General features: G+C 39.6%; 1 protein-coding gene across 1 annotated transcript; it reads right to left on the bottom strand.

Annotated features, from left to right (window-relative positions):
* Positions 1 to 12969: 12969 nt before the first annotated feature.
* Positions 12970 to 14049, bottom strand: LOC126602417 (extradiol ring-cleavage dioxygenase-like). Its single transcript, XM_050269268.1, has one exon. It carries the CDS (start codon positions 13995 to 13997, stop codon positions 13152 to 13154), a length of 846 nt encoding a protein of 281 aa, XP_050125225.1. The 5' UTR covers positions 13998 to 14049; the 3' UTR covers positions 12970 to 13151.
* Between the last annotated feature and the right edge of the window lie 7017 nt (positions 14050 to 21066).

The raw sequence follows: 21066 nt of genomic DNA, 5'->3' as shown, positions 1-21066 counted from the left end.
TACCTTGATTCGTCAAATATTTAGGATTTTCCATCAATTTGCACAATGCTTTTGCATTGACATGGAGTACACATAAATGTCCAAATCACACCCAAGTCAAGCCCCATATGAATACTAATCGAAATCCCAGTGAAAAACTGAGAATCTGCAGGACAAGATAATGGCTTGCACACAGGGAAGAGAATTCTCTTAACTGATGTTTGTCACTGACCTCACGTTCATGGTAAAGTGATTGAGGAACGAGATGAAAGGGCCTGAGAGAGCTCAAAGTTGAAGCCTCAAGTGGTTTAAGAGAATATCAAGAGGGTGAATTTTTTAGGAAATAAGTGCTTTACTTTTGCCCCAATTTGAAGTAATGTGTCACAGGAATGGTCATCTACAGCTAAACCCAGTCAATTTGTCCATGAAAAAGGCACCATACTTGCATTTTTCTGGATATATCCCACACAAGAAAATGTGCATTGGATTGCATTTTTTGTGTATTTTCGTGTCTTGTTTTGGTTGTATTTAGGCATGGATGATGAAGAACTGAATCCACGAAACACAAGCCTAGAGGAAACAATCCTGAAATGACATATATGTTGGTTTTTTTTAGCCCATGATGAGTTGTCCTAAGTATATTAGGAATTATAGAAAGCATTAAATTGTTTACCCAATTAAAGTTGTTTTCCTAACCAATTAAATTATAGCGGTGGTGGTGCGAACACTTGAGTCAAAGCTCTACACATCCTCCCATAAATCTACGGCAAATCGCAAAGAACACACGGTAGTCGATCAAATATGAAGATGGATGGAAAGATGATTGAACCAACTGATGAAATGATGGAGTGGATGGACTGAGGGAGATGGGGGAAACGGGTGATTGGGATTTGGGGTTTGTTGATGCACAAAATCAGTGAGGACTTTGGTACAACAGAAAATGTTAAGTTTGTGACCTTCGCTAGATTGCTTCGGTCACTAATGTGGATAAGTATGCAAATGGATAGAGACAGAGAAGCAAACACAAGATGTACGTGGTTCACCCAAATTGGCTACATCCACGAAGTAGAGGAGTTCTCATTAATTGTGAAGGGTTTACACAAGTACATAGGTTCAAGCTCTCCTTTAGTGAGTACTAGTGAATGATTTAGTACAAATGACATTAGGCCATATTGTGAAAGAATGATCTCTATTTATAGAAGAGAGTTTCTAGTTTCATTCTGACATTGACACGTGTCGTGTTGTGATTGGCTTCTGATGTTGACACGTGTCTCGCTATGATTGGCTTCTGATGTCGACACGTGTCACGTTGTGATTGGCCTCCTGGTTAGAGGGAAACTCTTCTGGGTCCTTGACGGTATAACATTGATCGATGCTCAGTAGTTTCGGGATTGGTCAAGTATGGTACAAACAGTGCTCCCCTAAGTTCCCTAGTGAGGGAAGCTCCTTAGTTGGGGACTTGCAAGATCCAAGCCATTGAGTAATCACGAAACTTCTAAGTACTGAAGTGTGGTATCATTTTCACTTGCCTTATCTATCTCATATATAGATGTGGCATCTTCTCTGGAAGTACTTTTCCTCCATCCAAGGGTGGTATCTTTAACCGATAAAGATGCACAAGGTAATGTATCAATTTCACTTGAAGCTTACTTGTAGTTTCGGGCTTGGTCAAGTGCGATACAAACCCTATAGTAGGAGTCCCCCAAGTCGCCGAGCTAGCAGATTTGCCGAAGGAGGTAACAGACAAGGTAAGCAATCAGACTTCCAAGCAAGCAACCTAGATCGGAGGTTCAACTTCGGCTTCTAGTTGATTGTTCTCCTTCTCCTTGTGTCGTAAACAAAAACAAGGATAAGGAGAAGCAAATGGAGAAGAGATGATATGAGATACTTTTGCTTTTGAAGAAGTAACTTTCCACAGGCTTATTCTTGAACTAGGCTGAAGGGTTTCCTGGTTTCCTCCAGAGTATAAGGCCGACTCAAGAATTTGAGGGTCAAAACAAGTCCATCAAATCTAGAATACGTTCGACCCTGATGATATGGGATACTTTTGTTGTTGACAAAGTGGTGGATGTATCGGCACGTGTTCTGTTACGCTTGTCTCCACATGCTTCCTTGTATCTTTCTCACTTACCCAATCTGTTCCTCAAGCAGATGTGGTATCTTCTCTGGAAGCATAAGATGTTGAAGATGAGTACTCGAGAGCAATGCCAGGTAAGTAATCAGGCAAGGGGTTCCAGGCAGTCAGTTCCTAACTGGAAGCTTGATTCCAAGTGCTGACTGATTGCTCTATTTCTCTTTATCTTGCAGGTAAAATCAAGGCCAAAGGAAAAGGCAAGGAAAAGCATGATATGGGATACTCTTGCTTTTAACCTTGATGATATGAGATAATCTTGCTCTGGTATGGCTTATTTGCAGAGGTATTATCGGGAAGACAAGAAGCTGAGTATTTCGAGAGACTCTGCTGAGAGTGCCCTCTCAGATGTGAAGAAAAGTTGAGCATTTTTTTTTATTTGCAAGTCTGCCTGGTTGTGAAGGATGGAGGTCGACATATATAGAAGTCTTCCTAACAATAAGTAGTAGTCCTATTCCTTTACCCTTCTTGGTCATAACAATGTAGTGGGAGCTACAAGCTTCACGTGTTTTAACTTTGTCAGAGCACTTCGCAAAAGTGGTCTGTGGTATCTGGAAAGCTGATGTTACGTGTGAAGATTGCAGACAAGCTTTATCTAAGGAAATCTGGCTCTCGAAGTTCGAATAGCGGTGCCTCTTCGATTATCGAACAAGCAATCATGTCCGGGATTTGGCTCTCAAGATTCAGAGAACGGTGCCTCTTCGATTTTTAAGAAAGCAATCCTGCTGGGAGTCTGACTCTTGAGATTCAGAGAGCAGTGTCTCTTCGATTTTTGAGAAAGTAATCATGTTGGGAGTCTGGCTCTCGAGATTCGAAAGGCGGTGCCTCTTCGATTTTTAAGCACATAATCATGTTGGGAGTCTGGCTCTCAAGATTCAGAGAGTGGTGCCTCTTCGATTTTTGAGCAAGCAATCTTGTTGGGACTGTTTTCTCTAATGTGAGTAAAGGTTGGGCATTTTTGCCAGTCTGCCTTGCCACGGAGCACGGAGGTTGACACATATTGGGACTTTCTAGCTATCAAGCAGTGGTGCTGTTACTTTACCCTTGTGGGTAATAGAAAGGTAGCTGGACCTTCAAAATTTATGTGTCTAAACTTTGTCAGAGATCTTTGGCAAAATTATCTGTGGTACCTGATGAGCTGATGTTGCTTGTGGAAAGTGGTGCCTCTTCGAAATCCGGAGAGTGGTGCCTTTTCGATTTTTGAACCAACGGCCATGTTGCCCTTTCTTTTATAAGGGCACCAATTGTGTGCAAGAAGTACATTCAGAGAGTTATTGCTTGTAGGAATTTTCCCCTTACTTCAGAGATTTATTGCACCTCATTTCTCCTTCATCATTTCTGAGAATATCTGGCCCATCCGACCGTCGTTTTGACTTGAACTTTGGTGAAGAGGCAACCATGCCTTCTTAAGATAACATATGGCGCCCATCCTTCTTATCCCCTACTGGTCCTCTTACCGTTGGGGACTCAGTGATGAAGAATGATATAACCACTGCGGTGGTGGCCAGGAGCCTTCTCACTCCCAACGATAACAGACTATTTTCCAAACAGTCTGATGAGTTGGCTGTTAAGGATTCTCTAGCTCTCAGTGTTCAGTGTGCAGGTTCTGTGTCCAATATGGCCCAACGCCTATTTGCTCGAACCTGCCAAGTTGAATCATTGGCGACTAAAGTGATAAGTCTCAAACAGGAGATCAGAGGGCTCAAGCATAAGAATAAACAGTTGCACAGGCTCGCACATGACTATGCTACAAACATGAAGAGGAAGCTCGACCAACTGCAGGAATCTGAAGGTTAGATTTTACTTGATCATCAGAGGTTTGTGGGTTTATTCCAAAGACATTTATTGCCTTCGTCTTCTGAGGCTGTACTGCGTAATGAAGCTCCAAATGATCAACCTTCGGTGCCTCCTCATTTTGGGGTTCTATCTAGTACTGAGGCTTCGAATAATCACCCTCTGGTGCCTTCTCTTTCTGGGGCTCTGCTAACTGCTGAGACTTCTCTTGAGCAACCTTTGTGAAGGCTCCCACTTGTTTGTTTATTTTGATTCATGTATATGTACATATTTGTAACTTATCAGATATATCAATAAACAAGCTTTGCTTCATTTCAACGTATTGTGTTAAATACACCAAGATATTCTTCACTAAGTTATTTGAATTTTTCCTTTTGTTGAAGCTTGTATGTTGAAGCTTTGTGAGTGAAGCATGTAGGTTGAGGTAGTGCTCCCTTAATTTCCCAAGTGAGGAAAACTTCTCGTTTGGAGACTTGAAAAATCCAAGTCACTCAGTGGTCGTGAGACTTCCGAGTATCAAGGTGCATTAGCATATGGTAGGAGTCCCCCAAGTCTCCAGTCGAGGGAGTTGACGAATGAGGCATTTCCTTTCTAAGTGGTAGCCCAAAACTCCTTCTTCATATATATTTGTTATTAAAGTTGTTAGGCCCAAAGAAGATGAGGCCTAGGCAATTTTTTTTTTTCGATTTTTTTTTTTTTCGAATTTTCTAATTTTCGAATTTTTGAATTTTTGAATTTTCGAATTTCCAAGAAAAAAAAAATATATATATATATATATATTAAAGCTTTGTAGGTGAAGCTTTGGTGTTGAAGCTTTGTAGGTAAAGCTTTTAAGGTTGAAGTTTTGTTGGGTACCATGAATTGATGTTGCTTCACACTATCTTGATCAAGATAATGGGAAGCTTTTGTATTGAAGCTTTGTAGGTGAAGCTTTTGTGTTGAAGCTTTGTGGGTGAAGCTTTGTGGGTGAAGCTTTTGTGGTGGGTGAAGCTTTTGTGGTGAGGGAAGCTTTTGTGGGTAAAGCTTTTGCGGTAGGGGAAGCTTTTGTATGGGTGAAGCTTTTGTGGTGGGGGAAGCATGGGGGAAGCTTTTGTATGGGTGAAACTTTTGTGGTGGGGGAAGCTTTTGTGGGTGAAGCTTTTGTTGGTGAAGCTTTTATGGGTGAAGCTTTTGTAGGTGAAGCTTTTGTAGGTGAAGCTTTTGTGGTGGGTGAAGCTTTTATGGGTGAAGCTTTTGTAGGTGAAGCTATTGTTGGTGAAGCTTTTGTAGGTGAAGCTTTGGAGTTGAAGCTTTTGTTGGGTAATAGAAATTGATTTTGCTTTACACTATCTTAATCAAGATGAAGCTTTTGTTGGTGAAGCTTTTATAGGTGAAGCTATTGTGGGTGAAGCTTTTGTAGGTGAAGCTTTAGAGTTGAAGCTTTGTAGGTGAAGCTTTGGAGTTGAAGCTTTTGTTGGGTACCATGAATTGATTTTGCTTCACACTATCTTGATCAAGATAGTGTGAAGCTTTTGAGAATTTGTAGTTGTCCTCCATTGATGAAGCTTTTGTTGGTGAAGCTTTGGCTTTGGAGTTGAAGCTTTGGCTTTGGAGTTGAAGCTTTTGTTGGTGAAGCTTTTATGGGTGAAGCTTTTATGGGTGAAGCTTTTGTTGGGTACCATGAATTGATCTTGCTTCACACTATCTTGATCAAGATAGTGTGAAGCTTTTGAGATTTTGTAGTTGTCCTCCATTGATGAAGCTTTTGTTGGTGAAGCTTTTGGTGGGTACCACGAATTGATTTTGCTTCACACTATCTTGATCAAGATAGTGTGAAGCTTTTGAGAATTTGTAGTTGTCATCCATTGATGAAGCTTTGTTGAATTTCCCAATTTTTTTTATTTTTTTTTTGGAAAACTAGAAATTTGTTGAATTTCCCAATTTTCCTTTTTTTTTTTTTTGGGAAACTAGAAATTTGAAAATGTGGGAGAGACAACATATACAAATTTTGCTTCCACACTGTTGAGCAAGAGATAGTGATGCAAGCCACACCTTGTAGTAGTCGAAGGTTTGGATAAACCATATAAATTGAATTTGCTTCGAAGGTTTGAGAATTGTAGTTTCCCTCCATTGATGAGGCTTTTGTTGACACCATAAATTGTTTTTGCTTCATACTGTCTTGATCAAGAGTGTGTGAAGCTTTTGAGAATTTGTAGTTGTCATCCATTGATGAAGCTTTGTTGAATTTCCCAATTTTTTTTTTTTTTTTTGGAAAACTAGAAATTTGTTGAATTTCCCAATTTCCCTTTTTTTTTTTGGGAAACTAGAAATTTGAAAATGTGGGAGAGACAACATATACAAATTTTGCTTCCACACTGTTGAGCAAGAGATAGTGATGCAAGCCACACCTTGAAGTAGTCGAAGGTTTGGATAAACCATATAAATTGAATTTGCTTCGAACAGTCTTGAATTTGCTTCGAAGGTTTGAGAATTGTAGTTTCCCTCCATTGATGAGGCTTTTGTTGGTACCATAAATTGTTTTTGCTTCATACTGTCTTGATCAAGAGTGTGTGAAGCTTTTGAGAATTGTGGCTACCCTCCATTGATGAAGTTCTTGTTGGCACCATAAATTGGTTTTGCTTCACACTGTCTTGATCAAGAGTGTGTGAAGCTTTTGAGAATTGTGGTTGAACTCCTTTGGTGAAGCTTTTTTTGGCACCATAAATTGGTTTTGCTTCACACTGTCTTGATCAAGAGTGTGTGAAGCTTTTGAGAATTGTGGTTGCCCTCCATTGATGAAGCTCTTGTTGGCACCATAAATTGGTTTTGCTTCACATTGTCTTGATCAAGAGTGTGTGAAGCTTTTGAGAATTGTGGTTAAACTCCTTTGATGAAGCTCTTGTTGGCATCATAAATTTGTTTTGCTTTACACTGTCTTGATCAAGAGTGTGAAGCTTTCTACAAGTTATAGTGTTTGCATTGTTACAGAGGGGAAATGTCTGAAGCAGATGCAAGAGGGCTGAATAGCTTGATCTTCGTATGCCATGCACTAAAGTTGTTGTTGGCTTGCAATAAGACTTTGTTGGTGACTATAACTCTTGTTGGGCATAAATGCTCCCCTAGTTGAGTTGTCAAGCTTGAGGGTTTTTGATTATTTGTGAATGCTAAGAGTTCACATGTACAAGTTGTACCACTCGTCTTCTGGTAGGTGGAATGAATGGTGAGTTGTTTTCATCACTTGGTTGGTGGTACGAAGGTGAGTTCCTTCATCACCTTTCATCACATTTCATCACCTGGTTGATGGCACGAGGATGAGTTTCTTCTTCACCTGGTTGGTGGCATGAATGGCAAATTGCCAAATGATATTATAGTACGGGTTGTACATTTCATCACCTGGTTGGTGGCATGAAGATGAGTTCCTTCTTCACCTAGTTGGTGGCATGAGTGGCTAGTTGCCAAATGATATTAGAGTACTGGTTGTACATTTCACCACCTGGTTGGTGGCATGAATGGCAAGGTACCAAATGATATTAGAGTACGGGTTGTACATTTCATCATCTGGTTGGTGGCATGAAGGAGAGTACGGGTTGTACATTTCATCACCTGGTTAGTGGCATGAAGATGAGTTTCTTCTTCACATATCATCACCTGGTTGGTGAGAAAAAGGGCAAGGTGTCGAGGCACATTGTTGTAAGTGTCGAATGACACAAATTATGTTGAACCCTTTCGAAGCACATTTGGCTTATGTATGGATGTGTTGGAATGTATGATGTTTATGTATGAATATGTTTGGAATGTATGATGTTTATGTATGAATGTGTTGGAATGTATGATGTTTATGTTGATTGATATGAGTGATGCTTATGAATGTTTTGCTATGCATGAAGGGATCCATGCTTTTGATATGTGAACCATGTTGGTTGTAACACTTAATATCACATACTTTGTGTCCAAGTATGCATGTTGAAGCTTTGAGTTGAAGTATAAAGGTAGGTCTGCATAGACCAAGTGTTCTAGTGCTAGGAACGCAAAAGACTCAAAAGAAGTTGTCTGAATTCCCTTTTCTTTAAATATTTGCCGAATGGCTTGTGTGACAAAAGATCTCAAGCGATTGAAAGTCAAAACATTTGTAATGTGTATGCCTTCTTATAATAGCATTTCCTTTAGTACCTAGTCCTCCACTTTGAAAGAGTGAGGCTTGGTCCCATAGTCATAATAGTCGATGGTACGTTCACCCATGGTTGTCTTGATACGAACTTTTATCCCTCTTGTTGTAATGGGCTTGCTGAGAGTAAAAATCCTTCCTTTTACCAAGAGACAGATACATTTGGTGACTTAGCGAGTAGCCAAATGAGGCTGGAGATGATGCAATGGGTGTCTGAATGGCCAAGATCTCCTCACTTGGTAGAACTTCACTTCCACTTCCCACTTGTTGATAGGGGTTAACCATATGGGGTTCCCTTGGTATGTCCTTGCTTCGGCGGAGGCGTGGTTATAAGCATGTGCCATCGCCTCAGAGTAAGTCTTCCAAGTGTTGGCATTGATCATGTACTTGAAGAAACAATCACGTAGGCCTACCGTTAAGGCCTTGAGGGCAATCTTGTCATCTGCCTCAGCGCAGCGAGAATACTCATGGCTGAAGCGACCAGTATACTCTCGTAGTGACTCATTCAACTTCTGGAAAATAGTGTACAAGTCATCTGCTGAATGCAAGCGATCGGTCTGGAAGATATGTTGAGAGACAAACAATTTCCTCAGTTCCTCAAATGAGTCTACTGTCTCAGGTGGAAGACGGAAATACCAGTTTAGAGCTTCTCCAGAGAGGGTGGAGGGCAAAAAAAGACATCGTTCTTCGTCGGTGTGCATCCGATATGCCATGGTGGACTCAAAGAGGTTAAGGTGTTCAATTGGGTCCTCCCTTCCAGTATAGAGTTATAAACCAAGCTTTTGTTTTGTATTCGCTTGAATGGGGTGTCGAGGATCCTCCTTGTGAGAGGGCCAAGCCTGGGTTGGTTCCAGTCAGGTATCTCGGCCTGACATTCGACCTTCAACTTGTTTACTTCCTCAATGAGCTATAGGACAATAAGGTCCTAAGTAGAGTCATGTACCACTGGAATTTTCTTTCGTAAGTCTCCATCACCTCTTGGAAGTAGGAAAGTTTGAGCAAGGGCGTGTGGTTTTTCCTTGGACTCGCCGTACTAACTTCTAGAGCGAGTCTGTCAGAATACCTCAGAGTCCCATGTACCTTCATGTTCCTCAGGGACCTGTCGTTCCTTCCCTAGATTGGCAGTTAGCCTGGGTCATGGGATGGGACTGAGTCTTTCAGAAACCCTTGAGTCATTGATCTTCGAGCATATGTGGAGGGGATTCTCTCGACGTTGCTTTGGGAAGCCTCGACAGTCACAATAAACAGCTTTCGATCCTTCCAACCCTTCTGCAATGAGGTGTCTTCCTTCACTTCTCCTGCTTCGGGTCGAAGCGTCTGGATTGAAAGAAGTCTCATGTTGATCAATGTTTTGATGATTAGCTCGCTCCTCATCAGGGATACCCATGTCGAAGGAAAGTGACCCTCCGTGTTGGGGGGCACCCAGATGATGGTTGATGTCTACAGGGGTAACGAGCTCGCGTGTTTGATTACACCTAATTTCGTGAAACGTCTCAAAGAGCTTCTCATACTGCTCCTGGAGGACCTCATTCTTCACTGCTATCTTGTTGTTCTGAGCTTCTAGCTCATCGACTTTAGCTTGAAGAGCAATCCTCTTTCCTTCCTTCTTTCATTGCTTCGCACTAGGTGCAAGAGGGGTGTCATTTTGTGTGCTGTGGCTTCCTTCGCTCCCATGTTGGAGAGGGATGCCTAGTCAAAAGAGAGTGTACGAATGGTGGAAACCAGCTTGGCAAAGCTGAAAAGAGTGGGAATAAGTGTCGTTTCCCACAGACAGCGCCAAATGTTAATGCACAAAATCAGTAAGGACTTTGGTACAACAGAAAGTGTTAAGTTTGTGACCTTCGCTAGATTGCTCCGGTCACTAGTGTGGATAAGTATACAAATGGATAGAGACAGAGAAGCAAACACAAGATGTACATGGTTCACCAGATTGGCTACGTCCACGGAGTAGAGGAGTTCTCATTAATTGTGAAAGGTTTACACAAGTACATAGGTTCAAGCTCTCCTTTAGTGAGTACTAGTGAATGATTTAGTACAAATGACATTAGGCCATATTGTGAAAGAATGATCTCTAATTATAAAAGAGAGTTTCTAGTTTCATTCTCACATTGACACGTGTCGTGTTGTGATTAGCTTCTGATGTTGACACATGTCGCGCTATGATTGGATTCTGATGTTGACACGTGTCGCGCTGTGATTTGCCTCCTGGTTGGAGGGAAACTCTTCTAGGTCCTTGACAGTATAACGTTGACCGGTGCTCAGTAGTTTCGAGATTGGTCAAGTATGGTACAAACAGGGTTCAATATGGTGAAATCAACAGCAAGAAGAGACATGATGGCGTGATATGAAAATCTGGACGGAAACGGGACAAGTAAAATTGCAAACAATGGGAAGATAAAGAAAAGAAAGAAAATAGAGAAGAAAAACCTAGGACTGCCATCGACCTTGGTCATAGCTAGGGCCACGCAGCCACGTGGATTGGCGAAAGTTGAAAGCACTCACACAACGGTGAGAAATACTCTCACAAGATGAGAGAAAGGCTCTCACATAGGAGACAACGATAGGTTTCTTACTTTGTTTCTTGTATAGCAAGCGAACAGACAAGGAGTTGTTCATTCATTTGAGAAGATTGGAGGATTTTATATGTGTGTTCACTGCCATTGATTTGTTTTCTGCTCAAAAATGCTGGTGGTCATGACTCATTTCATATAGGCCGCTTTGGTTCATTTGGGATAAATAAGCACATGGTGTATTTGATTTGCGATACTATAATTAAATGTTGGTAAGCAGCCAGTATTAAATAAACATATGTAATGATTATCATGTATATTATTCATGCAGAAGGATGTTGCATAACCTTTTGCTTTTTTTTTTTTTTTAAAAAAAAAAAAAAAAAAAGGAGAGGCTGGTGGCAAGTCATGTTGCCACTGTCAAGCAGAACATAACCTTTTGCTTTAGATCAAAAGGACATGTTATCCAACTCTCTATCTCTAAGGTGCGTTCGTTATGATAGCTAATTGTCTACTTTAAGACCTCATTTAGTGCCTAATGTTGGATTATATTGTATAATTCATGAAACTCGAGGTATATTGAACGTAGAAGTCAATTAATTTCACTTTTAAGTGGATTTTAAGGTAGGAATAAATAAGTTTACTTGATGAGCGATTCATCTTCAATCTTCAAATGGCTCGTTGTTTCTTCATTTATTCTTTCAACAGAGCTTGGATATATTGTGTTATATACCCAATGAATGCAATTCTTAAGACCACTCATTGTGGTCTTCGTTTTTTCAATTCCAATATTTTGTTTTCGTCCGTTCTGTTGTTCATTCCTCATTTTCTCATATACTTTTTTATATCACAAGCACAAAAATGAACACAAAAAAACAAAAAACAAAACAGTTGCCTGCCAACTGATGAATTGTCAATTGGTCATAACTGGATTACGGAGGGCAGACAAGATAATGGTCCATAAAATTAACCATGAGGCTGTACGGCCTTTTAGAACTTGAAGCTTCATATCATAATTTGAGCCACACCGTTTGATTACTTTTGGTGAGATTTTGATGCTTTGAATTATATTTTCTATATAGGACAATCGACTTCCTCTTGAGTGAAAAGTAATCAAACGGACAAATTTTGGAGTTATTCTAATTAGAAGATGTTCATGAGTTTTTCAAGATGATTGTATCAAGGTTTCAGATTTTTCTACCAAGTCGTTTGACTATGGCAATGAAATAAATGTCCAGCGCGCAATTTTCCTAGATTGACGTTTCTGAACATTTTGGGTATTTTGGAGGTGAAGATGGTTTATTTTAAGGAAGATTCCGTCTGAGGATTTGTAAGGGACGTCTTCAGCTTTCGAAAGAGACATTTTCGGACCAAATCGAAGTTGATTTGATTGGTCAAAAGTCTAATTTTTTGAGAAATTCGAATTTCAGTTTAAATAGGAAACCTTTTATTTTCTGTTTTATTATTTTATTGTGTTTCCTAGTTTTAATCTAAGACCTTTTAGGGTTTTATTTTGTAGTAGTATAAATAAGGTTATTTAGCCATTAGGTTAAAGGGGAGAAGGAAAAGACTCCGCACGCACACTTTCGAGAGTTATTCAAGTTTATTTTCTAGGTGTTTTCTATCCTTGTTTTTTATAATATTTTATTTTATGATTGTTCATAGCTAGTTTCTTTTGCTAGAACGAAGCCTTGACCTTAGCAAGAATATATAGTTTGTTTTCAATTTACTTATGATATTATGCATGCATGTTTTGAATTATTAATCACCGTTTTAAACTTTCCAAGTGTCTTTTTGATTCGCGAACATTACGATATTTAGAAAGGTAATTTGATGCAATTTTGGTCGGAAAGTTCCATGAAATTGACGCTGGCTTCTTGTGGTTAATAATTGTAATTTCACTTAAGATGAACAACACGTCTTAAGGGTTGCATGGTTTTTCAAAGGGCTTTCATAAAACTTAATGAGTCTTTCATGTTCATATTTGATCCGAACGTCGGGATAGGTTGCATGTTAGATATACGTTTTATGTTGAAGGTTCCAAGTATAATATATAAAAAGAAAACCTAACCTTCAAAGCATGTGTAGGTAGAAAATCATAAGTAATTGGTAAAATTGGGTAGGATTGTTAAGGTGACGGCTAGTTGATTGTTTTTAATTTAAATTCGTTTTTAATATTTTAAGTCACAAAATCAACCTTTTCCAAAATCTTGTTTCAAGTAATTAATTAAGAATTAGTTTAAATACAAATTATTTCATTCAATCCTATGGAAAACGACTTTGTTTGAGTTGCTATACTACAACAACCTTGTACTCTTACAAGTATTTTTAAATGTTTTATCCACCTTGTACTCTTACACGTATTTTTAAGTGTTTTATCCTACTTTTGCATATCAAGAGTCATGGACAAATTAAACAGGAAAACAATCTCTCATTAGTCTTTAATACAATACAATATTCACTAATACACATTCAATGAATTCGTTCACAACATAATATTATTTTATGAAATTCATAATATAACAGCAATTTATTTGACAGATATAGTTAATCAGCGGCAACTGGTAGTTCAAGATCAAGCTCAAGCTCAAGTTCAAGGTGATGTAAACTGGTAGGCTGCATACGAAACAGCACCAAGGTCCCAGCTGTCGTGGATTTGCTTAGCCTTAGCGTCCGCACCAGCAGCCCCCATCACGATATGCAGCGGGTAAAGGTGGTCCGGCCAAGGGTGCGCCGTTTTCGCATGCGGCGCCTTCTTCTCCCACTGGTTCACATCATCGTGCCTTCCTTCCAGAAGAGCCCTCTTGAGCCACGTGTCAAACTCGCGAGCCCAAGGGAAGACCTCATTGTTCTTGGTCTTCCTCATCGCCCCCAAGTTGTGGGTGGCGCTGCCTGACGCCACTATAAGAACACCCTCGTCCTTCAGTGGGGCCAGCGCCTTCCCCATGTTGTAGTGATAAGTGGCGTCCCTCCCCGACTGGACCGACAGCTGGCAAACTGGGATGTCTGCCTCCGGGTACATCAACATGAGCGGGACCCAGGAGCCGTGGTCGAGCCCCCGCTGGGTGTCCACGTCGACGCGGCCAAAGCCCGACGAGGTCAGCAGCTGCTTGACGCGGTTGGCGAGGTGGGGGGAGCCGGGGGCGGGGTACTTGATCTGGTACATGGATCTGGGGAAGCCATAGAAGTCGTAGATGGTGCTGTAGCGGCCGGAAATGGAGCTGACGGAGGGGACAGCGGTGTCCCAGTGGCCGGAGATGATGAGGATGGAGGTGGGTTTCTTAGAATACACCGTTTCTTTCCACGACTGGAGGAATTTTCTGGCCGGAAGCGACTCGTCGATGCTCAGCGTCGGCGATCCGTGGGATAGGTAGAAGGTGTCTTTCACTGCCATAACAAGGGTTTTTCCTTTTCCTTTGAGAATTGAATTACCAGACATACAACGGGGAATTTGGGAATTTGATTTGGATTGAGAATTAGGTATAGAAGGGATTTATATATATATAATATTATTATACTGAAAAGTCGTAATCTGGGTTCGGTCAAGCATGCGTATGTGCTTCTGTCATTTTTTTCTAAAAATGATAAAAAAATAGAAGAAAGAGTATGGAGCGAACCAGGAAAAAACGCGTTGATATTGTCAACATTATGCATATTCAAGATAAAGCAATTGCAGGGATATATTTAGACATTCCTAACATTATTTTCTGGAACAATCCCTCTTTTTTTTTTTTTTTTTTTTTTGGGTCAATAGGAAAAATCCCATTAAAGCTAAAGAACTTTTGCTCAAAGTTCAAAATAAATTAGCTGGCTCCGAAGAAAACTCTCTTTTTAAAGTTGGGAGATATATCCTCATTAAGTCTAGCCTAGCCGGGACGCCTAATCATACTATCGTTTACTTTTTGGCCCCGCAAGATAACCAATGCTATTGATAGAGAGAGAGTAGAAAATTCCTTTGGAATAAGAAGTCAAATTTCTCCCCGGTTGGCTAAAATGATGTATGTGTTCCTAAATCTCATGGGGGATTAGGGATTGGGGATTAGGAAATCCAGTCACCTCAATATGGCCTTTTTGGCAAAGCTTGCATGGAAAGTAATTCAGGATAATGACAAATGGTGGGTGCAAATCATGTCAGCAAAATATCTTCTTAAATAATCCTTTTGGTTAACAAAAGGCAAACAAAGCCCAGGGCAGGCCCTGAGAGTTGCCCGTGTACGCGCCCGCCTAAAGTTCCCACTTTGGAAAGACCTCTAAAAATTTTATAAATCCTGTAAATTGTTGTAAACATTCCTAGTTGGTTACCGGATAAAAACCCGACATATCACATCTGCGCGTTTTTAGTTGTGCGGTATATGTGCCGATCTCGCCACCCTTACGTACAAAAATGGGACCTCAACGAAGGATGGGATTCTATGTCAGATATGATTATCCTTCAATTATTCGTTACTTAGAACCTTTGACAGGCGATATGTTTACCGCTCGTTTCGCGGATTGTCACTTCTATGAGACAATATTCCCGTCGTTAGGGGGAGATAAGAACGTCAACATTCCTGAAGAATGACGGGAATTATCGTGGATGACTCCCACTTTGTCTCATTTAAATCCCCGCACCGCTCAGTCTGAAACTGAAATGCAGCGCATATTAGACCTTCAGAGCATGCCAGATGCTTTCACCAATCTAGCACGCATGACAAGATCACATATTCTAGCTGCAAATACGCCTACAAAGATGGATGTACCAAATGTACAACGGACTGCCCTCCTGGAAGCCCGGGACGCCAATCTTGGTGATCCACGTACATTAGCGGCTAGCCAATCATCTGCCCCTACACAAAAGCGTGGCAGACCCCTTGGTTCAAAGGATTCACACCCTTGGAAGAGGAAAACCATGGCACAAGGTCCTGAAGAGCCTACCATGAATCCAACTATCGCTTACTCATTATACCCAACTCTTGAGAAAATTCTAGATTATGGAAGCGTCCTTGAAGAGACGAATCCTCCTCCCGAGAATCGTGAGATTTCGGTCTATTATGCTAGTTTAGATGATGTGTGGCATAGAAATGAGATAATTGTCGACGATGCATTAGCATTTGCAGTAGCTACTGAGATCATATTGAGCGATGACATTGAACTGTGTTTCGTTGATAAATGTCGACGTAGAACTGATTGGTCAAATTGGAAACAAGCAATCCAAGTCGAACTCAATTCGCTTGCGAAACGTAAGGTGTTTGGACCTGTAGCTCCTACTCCTCCACATATGAAGCCCATTGGCTACAAGTGGGTTTTCGTTCGAAAGCGTAATGAGAAAAATGAAATTGTGCATTACAAAGCTTGTCTTGTTGCACAAGGCTTCTCACAACGCCCCGAGATTGACAATGACGAAACTTATTCACCCCGTTATGGATATGATTACTTTTCGCTACCTTATCAGTTTCGTAGTTTCCAAAAAACTAGATATGCAGTTGATGGACGTAGTAACCGCATATCTCTATAGGGATCTTGATACAGAAATCTATATGAAAGTTCCCGAATGACTTACATTGACTAGTTCAAATATTTTCAAACCCCGGAACACGCTCTCGATTCAGCTGAGACGTTCACTCTACAGTTTGAAACAACCCGGAAGAATGTTGTATAACCGTCTGAGTGAGTATTTAACTAGTTAGGGATATATGAACAACGAACTATGCCCTTGTGTGTTCATTAAGAAGTCACATTCTGAATTTGCGATTGTTGCAATATATGTCAATGACATGAATCTTATCGGAACTTCTGAAGAGCTCGAGAAAACTGCCGCGCACCTGAAGTCGGAATTTGAGATGAAAGATCTAGGTCTCAATATGGAATCCTAGTACATCAATCGAACTATACCCAGAAGGTGTTGCGCCGCTTTAATAAGGATAAAGCGAAGTCTTTGAGTACTCCTATGGTCGTTCGTTTGCTAGATGCAAAATGAGATCCCTTTCATCCGAAGGAGAATGATGAAGAGATTTTGGAGCCTGAAGTTCCTTATCTAAGTGCAATTGGCGCTTTATTGTACTTAGCTCAATGCAATAAACCCGACATCTCATTTGTTGTTAATCTTTTGGTAAGATATAGTAATGCACTAACATCAGAAATTGGACTGGCATGAAAGACGTCTTTCGTTACCTTAAGGGTACTATAGATTTGTGCTTGTTCTATCCCTACGAATCCTTGAATGGTGCCGCACCCTATGCTCCTCGAGTTGATTATCGTCTTGTTGGTTATGCCAACGCAGGATACTTATATTATCCGCACAAGGCACACTCTCAAACGGGTTATGTCTTTACTGTTGGAGGCACCGCAATATCTTTGAGGTCAACTAAACAGACCTTAGTTGCCATTCGTCTAACCATGTTGAAATTATCGCCTTACATGAAGCAACTCAGGAATGCTTTGGGTTGAGAGTAGTAGTGGGCCATATTCGAAGCTCTTGCGATCTTTATCTCGCTGTTGATGTCTCGACGATGATCTTTGATGACAACGCAGCTTGCATCGAACAACTCAAGAAAGTTATATCAAAGGAGACAACACCAAGCACATTGCGCTGAAGTTTTTCTATTCACATCAACAACAAGAGCATCAGAAGATTGAAGTCACGTAAATCCGTTCATAAGACAATCTGGCCAACCTCTTCACCAAATCACTGCCAAAGACGACGTTTCAAAAGCTTGTTCATGTAATTGGTATGTGTAAACTTTATGAGTTGTAACTTTGCTATTTCTCTTTAGAATTATGTCAAACTCAGGAGGAGTATCCTGTAGATACTTGCTTGATCTTAATGTACTCTTTTTCCCTACGATTAGGAGCATTTTTCCCACTGGGTTTTTGCTACCTAACTAGGTTTTAACAAGGAACCCACCTTGGGCTGATCATATCCCTAATGACGTCCCGTAGATGTTTCTTTGACTTTTGCATTTCTCACGCATTTTTCCTCAAACTATGGATTTTGTCCCTACTCGGGTTTTTGTCATAGCCTTAGGGTTTTTTAGTGAGACTTACTACTTATGCAAGTTCCTACCTTATTGAGAATAAGCTTTGTTCCTTAGAATCATTGCCAATGGGTCGACTTCCTCAACTTTTGCATGATGCTAAATCTACCTTGAGTATTTACACACTCAAGGGGGAGTGTTGTAAACATTCCTAGTTTAAGTGTGATTGTGTAAATCCTAGATTAGATTTGATTCTAGTTATAATTTCCTATTGTATCTTGTATTCCATGGGGATAAAGGAATATCTTCTCTCCTTATATTACTATAAATAAAAGCACAATATAGGAGGGATAACAACACACACATTCCCCTACAATTCTACAAACACATCTCTCTCTCTTCTTCTCCTTGCCGCCAGCCACCCTAAACTTGTCAGATAAAATAGACCACAACACAAATAACATATAAATAGAGAAAAAGTAAGAAATATCAAAATTTATTTGTAGTGCAGTGGAAATGTTTGGTTTCTTTTTTCTTTGGAGTGTTAAGTTCGAAACATGGAGTTGTCTTTTTAGTCACTAGTTTTTTCTTGTTTTTTAAATTTACTCCCAATCCATCTATCCAAATACATATAAAGTTATAAAACTCAAGTCCCTTTGCAATCTTTTTTTCTTTCAACTTTCCAATCTCTATATTTCTATCGAATGTTTAAATCAACTATCACATGGTCTTGGAAATTGTACTTAACATAATGAAAACTTTGAATTTATATTTTTCTTTTCAATAATTTAGTATTCAATAGATTATTCTAATATTAGATTCGTTAATGTGATGTTGATTTTAGAAAGAAAAAAAAAACACAATAGAAACAATTGGCATTGTTGAATTTATTATACTCGTCAATCAACAATTTAGTATATGCATACCACATTATCACATAAAAATTACTTCAAAACATAAATAAAATAAAATAAAAACATTTGTCTTTCAAGTATTACATACTCCAAAATAAGAGTCTAATGAAAAAATATTAGTACATTACGATAAAATACCAAATGTTCAAGGATATGCAAAATGAAGGGAGTTGTGTTTTAAGGTTGAAGAACCTTGCATGTTTATATATGTTTTCACATTTTTTAGACTTGTACATTAATGATTATGAATTTTATTTATTTTGAACTCCCTTCAAAATATTATTTGTAAGGGTTTGTATGGTTTTAAAATTCAAACGATGTTGTACCCATGCTCATAGCGTAGAGGATGCGACCACGAGCCTTTGCATATTTGTTTCACATTTTTCACACTTAAATTAATTATTATAATTCTTTTAATGTGTTTGGTATTTTTAAATTACTTGATACTTTTATTTTAATGTTTTTTATAATTTTTTTAATCTATGTTACATCCCACATCGACCAATATGTACATGCCCACCTCCATATAGCACGAGGTCTTTTGGGGAATCACTGGCTTTGGATTCCATTGGAACTCCGAAGTTAAGCGAGTTCGAGTGAGGGCATTCTCAGGATGTGTGACCCACTAGGAGTTCTTGTGTGAGTTCCCAAAAACAAAACCGTGAGGGCGTGGCCAGGGCCCAAAGCAGACAATATCGTGTTACGACGGAGTCGAGACTGGATGTGACATAATGGTATTAGAGCCATTTGTTGTTTGGTGCTAGTGTGCCGAGACTCGGTCTCAATATGGAATCCTAGTACATCAATCGAACTATACCCAGAAGGTGTTGCGCCGCTTTAATAAGGATAAATCGAAGTCTTTGAGTACTCCTATGGTCGTTCGTTTGCTAGATGCAAAATGAGATCCCTTTCATCCGAAGGAGAATGATGAAGAGATTTTGGAGCCTGAAGTTCCTTATCTAAGTGCAATAGGCGCTTTATTGTACTTAGCTCAATGCAATAAACCCGACATCTCATTTGTTGTTAATCTTTTGGTAAGATATAGTAATGCACTAACATCAGAAATTGGACTGGCATGAAAGACGTCTTTCGTTACCTTAAGGGTACTATAGATTTGTGCTTGTTCTATCCCTACGAATCCTTGAATGGTGCCGCACCCTATGCTCCTCGAGTTGATTATCGTCTTGTTGGTTATGCCAACGCAGGATACTTATATTATCCGCACAAGGCACACTCTCAAACGGGTTATGTCTTTACTGTTGGAGGCACCGCAATATCTTTGAGGTCAACTAAACAGACCTTAGTTGCCATTCGTCTAACCATGTTGAAATTATCGCCTTACATGAAGCAACTCAGGAATGCTTTGGGTTGAGAGTAGTAGTGGGCCATATTCGAAGCTCTTGCGATCTTTATCTCGCTGTTGATGTCTCGACGATGATCTTTGATGACAACGCAGCTTGCATCGAACAACTCAAGAAAGTTATATCAAAGGAGACAACACCAAGCACATTGCGCTGAAGTTTTTCTATTCACATCAACAACAAGAGCATCAGAAGATTGAAGTCACGTAAATCCGTTCATAAGACAATCTGGCCAACCTCTTCACCAAATCACTGCCAAAGACGACGTTTCAAAAGCTTGTTCATGTAATTGGTATGTGTAAACTTTATGAGTTGTAACTTTGCTATTTCTCTTTAGAATTATGTCAAACTCAGGAGGAGTATCCTGTAGATACTTGCTTGATCTTAATGTACTCTTTTTCCCTACGATTAGGAGCATTTTTCCCACTGGGTTTTTGCTACCTAACTAGGTTTTAACAAGGAACCCACCTTGGGCTGATCATATCCCTAATGACGTCCCGTAGATGTTTCTTTGACTTTTGCATTTCTCACGCATTTTTCCTCAAACTATGGATTTTGTCCCTACTCGGGTTTTTGTCATAGCCTTAGGGTTTTTTAGTGAGACTTACTACTTATGCAAGTTCCTACCTTATTGAGAATAAGCTTTGTTCCTTAGAATCATTGCCAATGGGTCGACTTCCTCAACTTTTGCATGATGCTAAATCTACCTTGAGTATTTACACACTCAAGGGGGAGTGTTGTAAACATTCCTAGTTTAAGTGTGATTGTGTAAATCCTAGATTAGATTTGATTCTAGTTATAATTTCCTATTGTATCTTGTATTCCATGGGGATAAAGGAATATCTTCTCTCCTTATATTACTATAAATAAAAGCACAATATAGGAGGGATAACAACACACACATTCCCCTACAATTCTACAAACACATCTCTCTCTCTTCTTCTCCTTGCCGCCAGCCACCCTAAACTTGTCAGATAAAATAGACCACAACACAAATAACATATAAATAGAGAAAAAGTAAGAAATATCAAAATTTATTTGTAGTGCAGTGGAAATGTTTGGTTTCTTTTTTCTTTGGAGTGTTAAGTTCGAAACATGGAGTTGTCTTTTTAGTCACTAGTTTTTTCTTGTTTTTTAAATTTACTCCCAATCCATCTATCCAAATACATATAAAGTTATAAAACTCAAGTCCCTTTGCAATCTTTTTTTCTTTCAACTTTCCAATCTCTATATTTCTATCGAATGTTTAAATCAACTATCACATGGTCTTGGAAATTGTA

This window comes from Malus sylvestris, chromosome 15, assembly GCF_916048215.2.
Source record: "Malus sylvestris chromosome 15, drMalSylv7.2, whole genome shotgun sequence".
In the NCBI taxonomy this organism is placed as follows: Eukaryota; Viridiplantae; Streptophyta; class Magnoliopsida; order Rosales; family Rosaceae; genus Malus; species Malus sylvestris.
The sequence above is the reverse complement of the archived record's forward strand: the minus strand, read 5'-3'. Positions and strand labels throughout refer to the sequence as shown.

Excerpts from the sequence above, each read along its gene's own strand:
- LOC126602417 (XM_050269268.1), bottom strand. The coding sequence starts at position 13,997 with ATGTCTGGTAATTCAATTCTCAAAGGAAAAGGAAAAACCCTTGTTATG.